Here is a 16,177-nt window from a genome sequence, read left to right as displayed (position 1 = left end):
AATAATGGTTTTGGAAAACTTAGGTTAAAGGAGAATCGACTCTAGTTTGCAACTAGGACACACGAAAGTGTCGGGATTAGGTTTTCCAGTTTCTAGAGTTGTCCCTTACATAGTCTTTCAAATCAGGGTTGCTTACAATCAAAGCTAAGATAACTTAGTAACAAAGCATTCAATTTTCTCCGTTAGATGAACTCCTGATTTAAGATTCAAGCTAAGTCTGCTTAGAAATTTAAGCAATTAATCTCCACCGTTAGATGGTTTTAGATTGTTACACACAAATGAAATATACTTATATTTAGATATGGGTAACCGTACCTAAACGTGTATATTGGGTTGGCTCATTAGCAGTTAACCGAAGTTAGCCATATGAGCACTTTTAACTTATCCATATTCATCTAACACTTCTATATCAAATATGATGATCAATCAATCATGATAGATAATCAAATGAATCTAATTGTGTTTCAAATAGAGTTGTTCAATTATTCACTATCTCATAGAAATATTCATGAACAAATCGAAACAAAATCGGTTTGATTCGTGATTGTACAAAGTACTTATACAAGCAACCAAGTTATTTTGCATTACTAACTACAAGAATGTGATGCGATAAGAAGTGTATAAAAATAATCTCTAAAAAAATTGCATACAAAGAGCTTGATTGTATACATACCACAATTGAAGCAGGGGTGGATTGATCGACATCCATAGCTACATCTGAATCCAAAGTTACAACTGAAGGAAACATTAAACATCACTATTAGTTCCCCACTAAACTGTCAAAAAAGCATAAAAAATACACAAATATATACACAAGACAAGGCATTCAATGCAATTCATATAGTGAATGGAACTACCAACAACAAAATACTCAACTATTTACGCAACTAAAAGTGACATTTTCAGGCTCAAACAAACTTGTTCATTCCTTACAGTTACAGACTTACACCATAACACCAAAAAATGCATCATTTAAATATTCAACAGTGACATGCATGTAAACAATCAAATGATCAATTCCTCCTCTATGTATCACCATCAACAGTAAGTCATTAACATGATCTCATATACTATACAGAGTAAAATCTACATCTTTTTTGTTGATGTATAAAACAAAATAAACAAAGCAGTGAAAGAAAAATCCTACTACAAATGATAATCAAAACAAAAAATCAAACAAAAAACAATCAAATAGTCCAAGCAAAACGAACCTCATTAATAAGAGTATCTCAAATAATTAAAACACCAGTCAAAAAATCAAAATCAAACTAAACCCCATTAAATAGCAGCACAACAGTACCTTAAATAAATAGAATCAATTAACAAATCGAAATCAAACAAACCCTACTAATAAAAATCAATCACCAAACTTTTCAATTATCTATAGGCTCCATTTGATTATCAACAGAAATCAGCAAAAGCTGGAGATGCATCAGAAGATGGTGGTGATGTAGCTAGGTGAGGGTTTGTAGTTTGTAAAGAAGGTTGAAGATGAGACGAGTCAGACGACAATGGAGTCGCCTCTTCGATAACCCTAGTTTTTTCCTCGAGAGAGAAATGGGAAGAAGAAAGGAAGAATAAATGAGATGGTAGGTGGTTGGACGGGAGTAGCTAAGAGAAGTATTTATATGAAGGTATTAGGGTTTTCTTAGCCCTTGATTACTTTGATCGGTCGGTCGGTAGCTATCTCCAACCGAGTAGCATCGTAGAAAGGTCGGGTTTAAACAGCACTTGCCGTTCACCGTTCAGGGCCGTTCACCGTTGTATACTTCGGGTTCACCGTTGAAATGGAAAAACAAGTTTTAAAGAGAACTTTATTAGAGGCACCTGGAAAAATATCTTTGACATCAGATTTGTGGTTGTCGTGTCAGAAGTTAAGTTACATGTCTATCACTGCTCACTTTTTAGACAAAAATTGGGTCTTGCATAAAAGGATAATTTCTTATACTTTACTTTACAAGTCCCACACTGGAGAACATATTGCTGAGTTACTTATTCAGAAACTTGTCAATGATTGGGGGATTTCTAAGAATATTTTCTCATTATCCTTGGATAACGCTAGTGCAAATACTGTTACGGTTGAACGGTTAAAAGTGATGCTACCTGACTTGCCATCGAAAGGAGACTTATTTCACGTAAGATGTTGTTGTCATATCTTGCATTTATTCATAGATGATAGCAGGAAGAAAGTTAAGGATTTTCAAGAAATGATTTCTCATGTTAAATCTAGTATAGAATTCATTTTTGCTTCATCTGTAAGATATGACCAGTTTCGAGATTTGTGCAAATCAATGGGTTTGAAACCAAAAAAGCTTCAGCTAGATGTCAAGCACAGGTGGAACACTACTTATTTCATGCTAAAAGATGCACTTCCTTATCGTGCTGCAATTTCAATCTTTCTCGCTGATAGGACATGTTCTGATTTAACTGATTATGATTGGGATATTGCTGAATTATTATGCAAGTTCTTGAAGCCTTTCTATGATGCAACCAAACATTTTTCTGGTGTCGATTATGTGACAAGTAACTCTGTTCTTAATTACTTATTTAGAATTGGGAGGGTCTTACAGAAACACAGGCATATGAATCAGCTCAAGGACATTATTGTTGTTATGGAAAATAAGTTTGTCAAATATTGGGGTGAGACTCCTATTTTATTCGGCATTGGATGCATTCTTGATCCCCGTCTTAATCTCAGAGGATTGGAAACTACATTAGCTGATATAGAGAGTTGTTTTAGTACTTCTGCACATGTCATTCGTTGTCATGCCGAGCAAAAATCTTTGATAGTAGCTAAACTTAAAAGTTTATTTGAAGAGTATATTATTATGTTAAATGAGCAAATGCAGAATGGTTCTAGTATTAACTCAATTTCTACTAGTGATCAACCACCTTTACAGAGTGTTCTACAGATGCAAGAAGACACAATCTCTGACGACGAAGATGACTCCTTTTGGCAATCCCGAAGTCAGAATAGGAGGGATCCCCTTTCTACAGCATCAGAAGAACTGACGAGATACTTCGCAGAGCCAGAACCAACTTTTGAAGATATGAAGAATTTTGACATATTGGGTTGGTGGAAAGCTAATGAAAAACGATATCCAGTCCTTTCTTGCATTGCACGAGATGTACTAGCAGTCCCTGTCTCCACAGTTGCTTCTGAATCTGCGTTTTCTCTCGGCAAGCGTGTGTTGAGTGATTATCGCAGTAGGTTAACACCGCAAATGTTGGAATGCTGTGTGATTCTAAAAGATTGGTGGAAAGCTGAACTGAAAAATCATATGATGACACTAGATCCACTAAACGACGATATTACTCCAGTTGATGATGAGAATGATGTCTCTGAATCATCATGTGTCTCTTCAAGGTAAAATTTATGCAATTTTTTCATTTTATTTTCATGTCTATGTCTGACTGTTCTATTTTCTTATCAACTCTTTAGATACAAGCAGGCTATAACTTGATGCGCACTGAATTTACTTCTTCTCATCTCTTTAAATACAAGCATGCTATAACTTGATGCGCACTATTACAATTTGTTCATCGATATTATTTTTTGTGTTAATTTATGTTATTTGAATTGTTGATTAAATTTTTACTTTTCTTGATCTGTGTAGGTATACGGTAGAGAATCTGAAGTCATGTGGTGTCAGTGGTGAAGAGCTAGACAAAGAGGAATAAAGTTTTTAACCATTTCATTGTTTTTTTAGTAAGATGAAATAAAGTTTTGGAGTAGTAGTGTTATGAATTTGTTTGCTAGTTGCCTAGTAGTGGTGTTATGAATTTTTGTTGAAGTTTGATTTGAACAATCTACAATTTTATGCAATTTACTGATTTGAAGTTTGCTAGTTATTATCTTCTCATTTACTGTTGTCACTTGTCAAGGCCTGATACCCGCCCGGCCTGGCCTGGCCCGTCTTGTTTCACAGGCTTGGACAGGCCATGGGCAGTAAATTTCTGCTGCTGCCCGGCCCGGCCTGGCCTGTGAAACTTGATGGGTAGTTAGGTTGCTAAGCCCGTCCAGCCCGGCCTGTGATATATTCGGACTAGGGCCGGCCTGCCCGGCCCGATATACACCCCTAGGCCGTTGTATACTTCGGGTTCGGTGGGCTTCCGTCATTTTTGTTCGGGTCGAACGGTTTTGGCGGTTTTATCGGGTCCGTGTGCACCCCTAATTAAATGTTAATTTCTACCTCAGTGCTATCGGTGAGTTTTACCTACGCCCGATCACCTATAGGTTAACAAATACCATGGCTTTTCTGATTTTACTTTTGGATGACGTGTCAATTTTAAAGGTGCCCGACTGTTTCGTACACTCACATTTCTTGGCGCGTCTTCATTTTCTCAGTTTTTTCTTAAATGCGTAAAAAACAAAATCGGAAAAAGAAAATTTCCTATATAAAAATCACTCTTCAGTCTTCACAGTTCACTCTTGTACAGGTTCCCCTTTCTGCACACAACAATCTCTACTCCAGAAACCCTAAAATGGAGATTAATCGAAGTTCGTTTTCTTTCTCTGTAAAACCCCAGTTTCTGTAGTTCTGATTTTGAATCTTCTTCTGGATTTTACATTTTCGTTTTCCGATTTTGCAGCTCCACGAAAACAACGACTTCTCGGTGTCATCGTAGATAAAGATGAGATCAATATCGTTTATTCTCCATGTATGTATTCTTCTTCTTCAAAACCCTTGAATTATTTATGTATTTTGTTTTATTTATTTATTATTATTATTTTGTTTTGATTTTGACTCTTTTTGCGGGCCCTGCATCATCTTATTTTGATCTTCTGAATTCTGCTTACACAGGGAAACTAGATCGTTTCAAGAGTAAGCTCCAATATGGTTTTATTTATTTATGATTTTCCTTTTTTTTGTTTTTCTCAAAAAAAAACTATGTTTCTGAAGTTATCTGCATGTTACTTTGGGGTGATTATCAGTGAAAGCTTCATTTTACGATAGTAGAAAGGAAGGATTAGCAATAGCGATCCCACGTCTTGTGGATGGAGATGGAAGAGGATCTCTTGCTTTTGCTGCTGCTGGAGGAAGAGTGGATGTGTTAGATACTTGCTTGAAGAGTTGAATCTTGACGTTGATGTGGAAGACTATCATGGTAACATCATTCCCTTTGATGTCTAGTTCTTATTTTGATTTTTTTTTATCAGATTCGGTGTCTATGTAACTTTGATCTTGTTTTCATAGAGAATAAACTCTCAGATAGCAGATTTCACTGTTAAATATTGTTCAATTATCGCTTCATTCCCATGGATTTAGCTGTTGTTCGTTATTGATTAGGAAAAATTGTTAGGAATTCTATCGACTATGCTACAGGTTGGCAGCAAGATGTGGTGGATCTTTCTGAAGTTGTTTGCTTGAAAATACAAATTCAAGCACTTCGTTAAAGATTTTAAGTCCCTTATTGTAAATTTTCTATGTGTTAATTTTGTCTTTTATGGGCTTTATGGTCTCACGCTTGAGCTATTATTCACTTTTTGGTTCACAGTGGCCTTCTTCAGAACCATATTATGCCCGAACAGACATAGTTTAGACTTTAGGGGACTAAAGTGGAACCTAATTGTTTGGTCAGTAAGGTTTAATATATTCTCAACTATCCGCGTGAAACATAAAGGGAAATCTCTGCAGCTGAAATAAAATTTTATCTTATTGCTGTTTTTGTGTTTCAGGTGTAACTCCCTTATGTTACGGAGCTGTTAAAGGGCATCTTAACACTGTAGAGTATCTTCTTGAGAAGGGTGCCAATCCTGATGGATCAAACGATCCAAATAGTACAACTAATACTCCTTTGCATCATGCTGTATTGGGAGGTACTTCCCCATTACTTTAACCTTAGAACAGGACTTGTACATTCTTATAAATCTACATGTTATGTACAAATCTATGCATGTCTGTGTGTTCAGTTGTTAATATTTCCACTTAATCTTTAGTAAGTGAAAGCAATTTGACTCGGTATATTTAAAACTCGATGGTAGTTTACTTATCCAGACACGGTGGCATTAAATGTTGATATGTACCCTTAGTGAGATTTCCCATCTTATTGACATAGCGATGGCAGACATGCAAAGATTAGTTTACTCGTTAACTTTATTTATACAACATTCTATTCGTATGCAACCTATATGTATTCAGCAATACCATTGACCAATTCCTTTCTTGCATCTTTGCCTAAGTAATGCTATGCTTTCAAGAGTTTCATCTGTTGTATTTTTAGGAACATGTAATACTTGAACTGTCTAACTTACTGGCAACTTCAAGCAAATCATTCTTGTATATAATCCCTTTTGACTGGTTTATGGTTGGCATACAAGTAAAATATCAGACTAATTTTTTGCCTGGTAGGAAAAAAATTCCATTCTTATCTTTGACCTTTTAAGCAAAATTTTATGTTAGGACTGTTCGACGTCCTAATATAGCTTTCTTAGCAAAATTTTTCTTGTTGTGAGACTTTATTCTGCATTAGATGAACATGCTTGGGTAAAGCTTAGATGAACTTTCTCATAAACTTTTTATTCTCCATAAGTTTGTTTGTTATAATTTTTTTTATGTTGTTTGGAGTTCTCTGGAGCGTTGGAAGATTGAAGCGTACAGCTTACCTCTTGCTACATAAGAGGGAAACACTCAGTGCATGCATATTTACTTTAGAAGACTTAGATTTATAATTGAATGTGAATCGGTTGTGAGTCTGTTATAGTGAACTTTGGGATATAACAAAATACTTCACCTTGGTGCTCGGTTTAACTAGAGCATTGTAGAATTCTTCCATGTTGCTACTTCTTTATTCCAAAAATAGCATAAAGATGTAGCCCATCTCTTCTATAGTATCTTTTTTTCCCCTTTCGGCATACAATGAGGCGTGTATATCATGTGCCGCTTTATCTGCAGGAGATAGAAAGATACAGACATTGCTACTTTCAAAAGGTATTCACATCAATGCTGCTACTACATCTGGCACAGCCCTATCATATGCTGTTGTTCTTGGCCAGTTTGATGCTGTTAAAGTGTTGTTTGATCACCATGCAGATGTAAGTTGACCACCCTCAACAAAACAAAGGGCTATTTTTTTTTTCAAGTAGTCGATCAACAAAGAAAAATAGAACAGGGCACTGTTACAATCTTTATAAATAGGAAGATATACCTTTCTTGCGTTTTAGAAACTTTATGCAACATCTTAACTTACCTTTGTAAAGAATGACTAGATTATTATCTACTTGAAAACAGTTAAGAGTATCGTCTAGTGCGCAAATGATTTTTATCTACTATTTATTTTCCAACTTGGCCAGGCTATTCACTAAATCTATGTTCCTTCCTGTGCAGCCTAATGTAGTGATGTCGGGTGCAGTTACACCGCTAGCGTCAGCTATTCTTAACAATTCCCTGCAAATCATGGACCTTTTACTACAGGTACAAATTTGGCTCAACCTTCTGGTGGCACAATGTCCTATTATCTTCTCAGAGGGTTGCCTAAGAAATGTTTTGGGATTACTAAATATATATTTATCCACTCACATTGATCTTTGAGGGAATTTACACAGTATCCACATTTAGTGAATGTGGATTACAATTCCTGCTTATATCAAAAGGCTCATCCCTTTATTTATCTGTTTGATCATTTCTGAGTAAAACCACTGGTCGTAAATTTTTTAAGCTGTATTTGAGTTTGATCCCAAACTTCTTTTTCTTAGTTTGTGCCATGCGCTAGCTCATTTTCTAGGTCCAAAGGTAATTGTTAACTCAACTTATGAGGACCGTTACACAAGTTGATGCTGCAACACTCCCAGATTTGGGTACCTTTAAGTATCACATACCCTGGTTGATCAACCCCAAGTTGTATTAATAAGATTCACATGGATGCACCGCCCATAAACCATTTTACCTTATTGAAAATTACGATGTAAAAAGATATTGTTTAGCTTGCTGGTCATAAGTTTACATAACTTGTATATGCTTAAAATTAATGTCTCTGGTTCATTAAAATTGAAATCCTGAACAAAAAATAAATAAAAGCATAATAATGTGAAAGATAATTGTGGATGTCTGGAAAACTCTCAAAGCATAATACTCTCTGCCACATGCTAGTGTAATTCTTATGTCATAATCTTCTCGAAGATGTCATGCATGTCTTCCTAGACTTTTATGGAATTTTCCGCATATCCTGATAACTAATAAAGTCTTACCATTCTTTTTTTGCATCTATCTAGGCAGGTGCTGATCCAAATGCCGAATCAAGTGGAATTGCCCCTCTGCTATATGCAGTAGATCATGGGCGAACACAATGTATCGTGCGCTTACTAGAGGCTGGTGCTGATCCAAATGTTACAGATAATGTATGGATACCTAATACTTAGCCTCTTAATTGATTTCTCTCCAGTTCAAACTTCTTCTGAAACCTATCTGGTCGCCAAAATCATCTTTTATTTCCATATAGATGACTTTGTGGCCCCCATCATGACCCCCAATCGTGGGTTCAGCTAACCCCTATGGCCACTCTAAGGATGTTCATCTGATAGTCATAGTCTCAATTGCGATTGTACACCACCCTAGGATTCGATACTCTTAAGAGACCAACACCTTGGTTTACAAGAACAGGTGAAAGGTAATACATGTATAAGACTATTAAAACAATATTCTTCGTGCATTCGACTCTGTCATACTTGGAGTTATTTGACCCATTTCTATTAAAAAGAACACCATCATAATCTTAGTGTGCTACACGCTTACACCTCCTTTTACAGTTAAAAGGTTGCCAAGATGCCATACTTTCATGACGACCTATTTCTTGAGAACATAAGTTGCAGGCTGGTTGGATGTGACAGATTTCTCCACCAGAAGTCAAGAGAATTGGCAATACCATTACAGAGACCTGGGTTGACTAGAAGTCGGGTTATCCTATGATCCAGCTTATTGAATCAAACTTTCTTTTATTTTTAAAACACAGGAAGGGATGACTGCAGTAGAAATTGCTGCAAAAGAGGGTAATAGCGAAATTGTTGAGATTCTATTTCCTGTGACTTCTTGCATTCCAACATATCCGAATTGGACCATTGGTGGACTTATGGAGCATGTGCATTCTGAAGCTGCCAAAAAGAAGAAGGTACAGAATCTATATCTTACACAGTTGATGAGTTGACTTCTGTCTGTAATTATGTGATAACTTACCGTTGGATTTTTATTGATGAAAATACGACGGAGTACTTCTGTCTGTTTGCGCCTACAGTAATATTTCGCGACCTCGCATTTTTCCTCCATATGTACATCAACCTCTATTGATTGCTCACCAATCTATCGTCCTGCTGCACCCCCCTTATTGGATAATAAATATCTCAACCAATGGTATATACATATTACGCTGGACCTGCTTTATGTAATACCACTAATAAGGCCAGATGGCTCCGCTCAACTTACAAGTCTAGATTGTGTCATTTGCATCAATATCAAACACTGCAGGTACCTGGCAATTATTACCTGTGTAGCAGGCCCTTATGCTCAGAACTAGAGGTACATTTACAACATTATACAACCCTTAGAACTGCATGGGATAGTAGCCACATAAATAAGTAGAGGCCCAAGTTTTCTTAAGAATTCGAGACCCTGTGTCTTTCTCAAATTTAAGATTTAGGCAATGATGCTTGGTGAATTTATAAGGACAAGGGAAGAACTAAAGGCTTTTGAGCTCATCTGCACTTTTTGGCTTAAATCTTTTAGAAAAAAATCAGCAATTCAGAAAGAATATAATAATAGTAAAGGAAGTGAAGGGACAGAGGTATAATAATGAAGTAAAATACCCACATTAAACAATAAAATGTGTCACGTCATGATACCAGTGCTTAACTATGATCTCTCATCTCCTATTCTTTGCCATCACCGTCATTGTACATTTTTTAAATGCCTTGTACTTCTTGTTTGTTTTTGAATTTTCTTTAACAATACAAAAATCCGAACTTTCGAACAGAAGAAACCTGAAGGTTATGAGACATTTCTTCAAGCAAAAATGAAAGGCGCAGAAGCATTTCAGGAAAAGCAGTATTCTTTGGCAGCGACCTGGTACTCAAAGGTACATTTATGCTTAACTTTGAAAGCAAATGATCCCTCAATAACATAGTGGTAACTGAATACTTTCTCATGATATATTAGAATGAGTGTATGCTTCTGGAGTAGACTTACAGCTGAAGGCTACCATAATTATGATATTTAAGAAGTTGACTAGTAGTTATTACGGATTTCTGGGCTCGGTAATGTATGGATCTATGGGAAGTTAAGAAATGGTTTATGTCATGGGATTATCAATCATATTAGTGCTTATCAATTGCAATAATGAATTGCATTATGAAGTTTGTTTAGCCTGATTATTATAATGATCATTGGATTTAGAGGACTCATTTAGGGATACAAAACTGTATAAACATTCGTCAACTCTAATTCTGGTTATGGAGGGAAAAATATATTAAAAGATTAACAAGAGACTGTGTAATCTTTCCAGCCAGTCAATTCTACCCGTGTCATATTTTGTTTTATTATGTTTTCATTCTTATAATCTTAATTTTCCGGGTTTCCTCTTGTGTATTGCGAGTTGTGACTGCTTTAACAATTAAATTTTTGTGATGGAAATATAGGCATTGGAAGTTGCTCCAACAGATGCAAGTCTACTATCCAATAGGAGTGCTTGTTATGCCCGTATGCAAGATGGACCTGAAGCATTAAGGGATGCAACTGAATGCATATCTTTAAGGCCTTGTTGGCCAAAGGCATACTACAGGGAAGGCGCAGCGCTCAACATTCTGAAAGTTTGTGACTTTTCCTCTGCTTAGTTTTTCGTTTTTCTTCGTAGACAAATCACGTTTGAATTTATTTATTGCATTTTTTATCACAGAGGTACAGCGAAGCAGCAGATGCATTTTTTACTGGTTTGACGCTGGATCCTGGAAACAAAGATCTTGCTGATGCATTCAGGTTCAGTTTTATTAACCTTTATTAAGAATTCTACTCCCATGTGTTATAGTCATTAATTTTGTCATCTATTCACCATGAAGACAGTATAATTAAAGTTCCTTGATTCCAATTCAAATTTGGCGACCAATTTGGTTGTCTTAAGGTATTCCTCATGTTTTCCAGATATCAGTGTCCATTTTGCCTATTAGAAACGTCTTATCCCTTTTTCTTAAGAAATTTGTCTAGAATAACCACATTCCCAAGAAATGTGATTTACAGAATCATTAGACTTAAGACCACAAGTTAAAAGGCTCAATTCTGTACCCACAGCTTATATGACCTGTGTTTACTGGTTAAACCCCTTTGAATCGCGTAGTGTAGTCTTAACGACCATATGGAACATCAGCCGTCAATGTTGCACATGGTTTCATTATGATCCGTACTCCATCAAGTGGTTGGAGAAGTGTCATCTCTATTTTGCCAAAACTATAATCTTGTCTGAAGCATTATAAAAAGTACAATGTAAAAACTTAAGTATTTCATTTTCTAAGCCTTTTCATATCTTGTTTTTGTTTTAATTACCCCATTAATTTCTCTTCTAAATTTGAAGCCATCAATTATTAAATTTGAAGAATACGTCTCATTGGTGAAACTGTATCATAATTTTCTCATTTTCTGCTCTGGCATGCTTTCTATTTACTTACTCCCGTTTTTGCTTACAGGGGTGCTAATGAAGCTAGGTTGAAGTCCATCCTACAACCATAGGCAGAAGAAGATGGTAATGATTGTACACGGACAATAGCATCTCGACGGTTCTTTACCTTAATTAGTACTTTCCTGTTCCACTTGGAATTTTTGTTGATGAAGGCAACTCTTTTAACCTCTTATGCCTCAAGTAGCTGTGTAAATAAGTTTCAGTTATCTTACTTCCAACACGTCTCCCCTACTTACCTCCACATTTTTTTTAAAACTTGAGGTTTGGATAATTGATATGGATTTTGTAGCTGAAGGCTTTGATCCTCCTAAGCATTCAACATGTGATTTTTTTGGTACTGCAATGTTATGGGATATTTATCTTTCCCCTTAATGAGAGTGATGCGATCATCACTCATTAGTGTCTCCTTCTCCTTTGATGACATTTTAGGTATAATGCATTAGGGTGTTTTTTGGTACATGTGTGGAGATTTTTAGGTTTAAGAACCTTTTATCATTAGAAACAGCCAACTGGGCATGATGAAACATATATTGATAGGGTACTGTACTAGTGGTAGTTTTGTTCAAGGCCCACTGTTATTTAGCCTCTTGACTCATGAGACTAATCCATTATCTCATCTATGCTAACTAGGTTCTATAATGTTCTGCTGCTTTATGAAACTTCCAATAGGTACTAAAATGAAGACCAAAGCCTTAAGTTGTAGAACGTATAGAGGCACTGTTGCAGATTACATTTGATTGTCAACCAGTGTTAACATAGAAGAGATCCCCCTTCAGTAGATATTGGAGGAGATTTTTTCTAACTAAAATATCTTAGTGATGTTATACCCATTTGGGTTCTCAAGTCAGAAAAGGAAATAGCCAGAAAACTGCTTGCAGCATACAGAGCGATCCAGTGTAACACATATTCAAGGGAAGCGACTCTGCATAAAGTATTTCCTCTCATTGTTGTACCAATATAATCCTTCTCATTTCAAATAGTCCGCAATTATGGCGTGATGTGGTAAACTGTGATCATTCGAAGTATATAACATTACTTTAAAACATGGACAGCTTTTGCAAAAGTTTTGGCTAGTTTTCCGAGTTCATCAGTCATTTTTTAAAATAGTTACGGTTGTGTTGCAAAAGTTCAGGTGTGCCGGTGATTCACCGATCATTGCACTTTTACAAATGACGGCATGTTGTCAAATGCTTGATGAGGTAACAAATTTCAACTAATGCCAATACTTCGACTTGACTTCGATCTTCATCAACTCAATTGGTTTGTCATGCATGTGGCGTGGGGTTTATGACACCATGCACGTAGCGTGGGGTTTGAAACCGTCAGCTTCCACAATTCGAATCAAGTCTAGCTGCATCAGTATTTTTAATGTTTGATTACTTTTTCAAATTTCCAGGAATAGCTATATAACGTCAACTGTAAAATAATGAAGTGGACTTCTGGTTTCAATTAGCCTGTAGTTGCAACTAATACCACTTCATGATCCTAGTTTTTGACTCGGTTGATTAAATCTTATGCGCTTTTATTAGGAAATAATATATGAGAGTCTATATTTAGGAGATATGCATATTAAGTTGTGAGAGTTATATTAGGAAAGTGTCTATGTTTAGAGTTTGATCTTAGTTAGAAAAATACCTTGAGTGGTCGTCAAGTTTGTGAACAATATAAATAGGCTGTTGAGCCATGAAAGTTGACACACCGAATTATTCTCAATGTAGTCTATTGTTTCCGCGCGTTTATGCTCTCCTCTCTCTTGCTCGATCCTTAACAGCTTTTCTGCACGGTGCGACATACAACACATAAATCAGGTGTTTGAAATCGAGGAGCGTAAATACAACCATTTTCTTTATAAGACAAATTCGAACAACTACACCGAAATGATATCTCTCCCAAGGAAATTTCATCCCTGATCACTGCAGATAAAGATAAGATTTGATATATCTTCCCAATTCAGCATCAAAACGAAGTCAATGCGTGCACTTAAATATCCCACACCTTTCTGACGATTAAATTAAGCAAAAGCGTGAAGTACATGGAAGAAAACAGCATACATTCGCCCATAGTAAGCATTTTCGGCAATGTTTCAGTAATTTGTATTCGAAAGGACAGAAATTCCAGTAACGAGTTGCATGGAAACAACTTCTGCTTTTGTAAGAGTAAAGACTGTCCTTCCTTCAGCCTAGAGCTATAGCATTGACTCAATCAAAATTCAAAATCAAAGAATCAGATTTTATCTTCACGTTCCTTTATGCTTCTCATAGGCCTGGAATATTAGTAAAATGTCGGAAAGGTATGCCAAACCAAAAGAGGTATCTGTTCATATTTCTCTGAGGTTGTTTGTGGAACCCTTGAGCTTGAGCAAAAGTCAACGACATAAAAATGAATGCCCCATGGTATATGACCAGCCAAGAAATGGGGTCCAAAACTGCTGGATGCATGCATCCACTTCTGCCTTTTCTTTCCGAAAGGTGACACTGTCGTGCTTCCAAAATACTTGAGTAAGTGGTTCAATGGATAAATATCCGCAGGATATTGGCCATACCGATAAGGTTAAGGGTTATCGGATATCCGATATCCGATAACATCCGGCGGATATCAAAAATCCAATTTGATAAGGTTAAGGTTAACCTATCGGATGTCACATTTTTATCCTCTAATATCCGGTTTTGTGGGACAGAAGCAGAAGCTGAAATTTAACTGACTTTTCAAATGTTTAGTGTAACGGAAAGACAGAAAAACCCACACAAACACTACTCCAGTGTCTCAGTCACATCACACATGAAAAAAGAACTACAAACACCCAACCAAACAGTCTGCAAACTAAAGTACACAACATCAAAAAAGAAAAAACCATGTCTTCTTGTACACAGACTTAACAATAATGTCAAACAACTTGCTAGTGATGATCTTCCTTGGCTGCCTAGTTGCATGTTGCATCATTGCATCAACTTCAGTCGATGACTTCCATATCTACATTCACAAACAATCAACTAGAAAAGAAAAACAAATAGTCTTAAACAGGAGAGACATCTTCTACACTGTAACACCAAAAACTGAATTCAAAGCAGTGTATATTCAGGATAGATGCTGAAGATATACTCCTAACAATATTTGAACTCAATATAGAATGTTGGATGAATACAAGTCTTTAATAAATCATTGATTTCAAAAGCATATATCAGTATGAATAAGTATTCTACTGTGTTTACAAAATTAGAGAACCTAAGTACAGGCTACACAGACATACAACTCCATACTGGCAGGTGTGAAAGAATGTAGCATTATCAAAAGACAAGAAATCATCTTAGTTGCAGTAACAGTGCAGAAACATAAACCATGTTGGTTGTTGCAGAAAATGAAAGATTCAATGGTTGTTCGATCAGCTAATGGTACATGATGCATCACAGAAAAGCAAAGGAAAATAACTAAGCAAAGGAAAAGAAGATTTACCTGCATCAAAGAAGCCTGGCATCCAATCACTTAAGCATAGCAATGCTTGGACCAATTCTAGACTTAGTGAAGCTCTGTGTGTTGTTAGAACCCTTCCACCATCGCTGAACATGGACTCTGATGCTACACTGGCCACGGGAACAACCAACACATCCCTTGCTATCTTTGATATAATTGGGTACTTAGCGGTACTTAGCTTCCACCAACTCAATATATCAAAATTGTATTCATCTTGGGGTAACACAGTTGGAAGAATTGGTTCTTATAAGTACGTCTCTAACTCAGATTTCTGAACATCATATTCATCATTTTCCAACAAAAAAGTAGCATAATCAGGGTTACTTGTACCTAGGCCTCTTACATCCATGCGAGAGACAGGGTTGCTAAAGAAAGCAGGAGCTGAAGTGTTGTTTTGAGATCCATATGCCTTGAAAATTTTGGTCAAGTCTGTTCTGAACTTCTCATACTCAACTGATGCACGTTCATTATTCCCAAAAATTATCTTATATGTGAACCTAACCCATTTTACCTTATATCTTGGATCTAAAACCACTCCAATGCTCATAATCAAGTTACTTTCACTCCAGTATGCATTAAACTTTTCTCTCATTTTCAACCCCATTTCTCTGACATACTCAAAAGTACTATCTTCCCAACTTCTGATGCTTTGGTTAATTTTATATACCCCAATAAAGATTCGCAGTTGGACACTTAATCCCTACAAACTCAGTTGAAATATTATTAAAAGCCTCTAAACAATTACAAATTTCTATTCCTTGTTCCCACTGCTGACTTGATGGAAGAATATCGAAGTCAGAATCGAACTCACTAAGTCTTTCAAAACCTTCTCGCAGTTTAATTGCATTCTCAGAAATTTTTCATACACATATGGATAAACCAAAAATTTGAAAAAAAAGGTTAAACTCTAATTAAGTAAGATTATCACTAACTAATTAAGATTATTATTAATTATGCAAAGACCTTTTAGCCATTTAGAAAAAAACTGATAAGGGGTGGCTCAAATTAGAATGGGGTGATCTTTTTTGTCCTCTAGTGGGAGGCCCCAATTAAA

At 36.1% G+C, this 16,177-nt stretch overlaps 1 protein-coding gene across 1 annotated transcript; it reads left to right on the top strand.

Moving 5' to 3' along the window:
- The first annotated feature begins 4,250 nt into the window (after positions 1–4,250).
- On the top strand, positions 4,251–11,937 carry LOC113350763 (ankyrin repeat and SOCS box protein 2-like). Its single transcript, XM_026594884.1, has 11 exons — positions 4,251–4,295; positions 4,962–5,109; positions 5,681–5,821; positions 6,897–7,036; positions 7,329–7,415; positions 8,213–8,338; positions 8,950–9,105; positions 9,964–10,065; positions 10,625–10,795; positions 10,882–10,961; positions 11,663–11,937. The coding sequence occupies exons 1-11, from the start codon at positions 4,251–4,253 to the stop codon at positions 11,703–11,705; spliced, it is 1,239 nt and encodes a 412-aa protein (XP_026450669.1). The 3' UTR covers positions 11,706–11,937.
- Positions 11,938–16,177: the final 4,240 nt, after the last annotated feature.

Source organism: Papaver somniferum, chromosome 2 (genome assembly GCF_003573695.1).
Source record: "Papaver somniferum cultivar HN1 chromosome 2, ASM357369v1, whole genome shotgun sequence".
Classification (NCBI taxonomy): domain Eukaryota; kingdom Viridiplantae; phylum Streptophyta; class Magnoliopsida; order Ranunculales; family Papaveraceae; genus Papaver; species Papaver somniferum.
Note: the sequence above shows the minus strand (reverse complement) of the source record. Positions and strands in the feature narration are given on the sequence as shown.

Bases quoted from the DNA above. Each gene is read 5' to 3' on its own strand.
- LOC113350763 (XM_026594884.1), top strand. From the start codon at position 4,251: ATGGCTTTTCTGATTTTACTTTTGGATGACGTGTCAATTTTAAAG. The intron at 7,037-7,328 runs GTAAGTTGACCA...CTTCCTGTGCAG, and splicing joins TGTTTGATCACCATGCAGAT to CCTAATGTAGTGATGTCGGG. The intron at 8,339-8,949 runs GTATGGATACCT...TTTAAAACACAG, and splicing joins ATCCAAATGTTACAGATAAT to GAAGGGATGACTGCAGTAGA.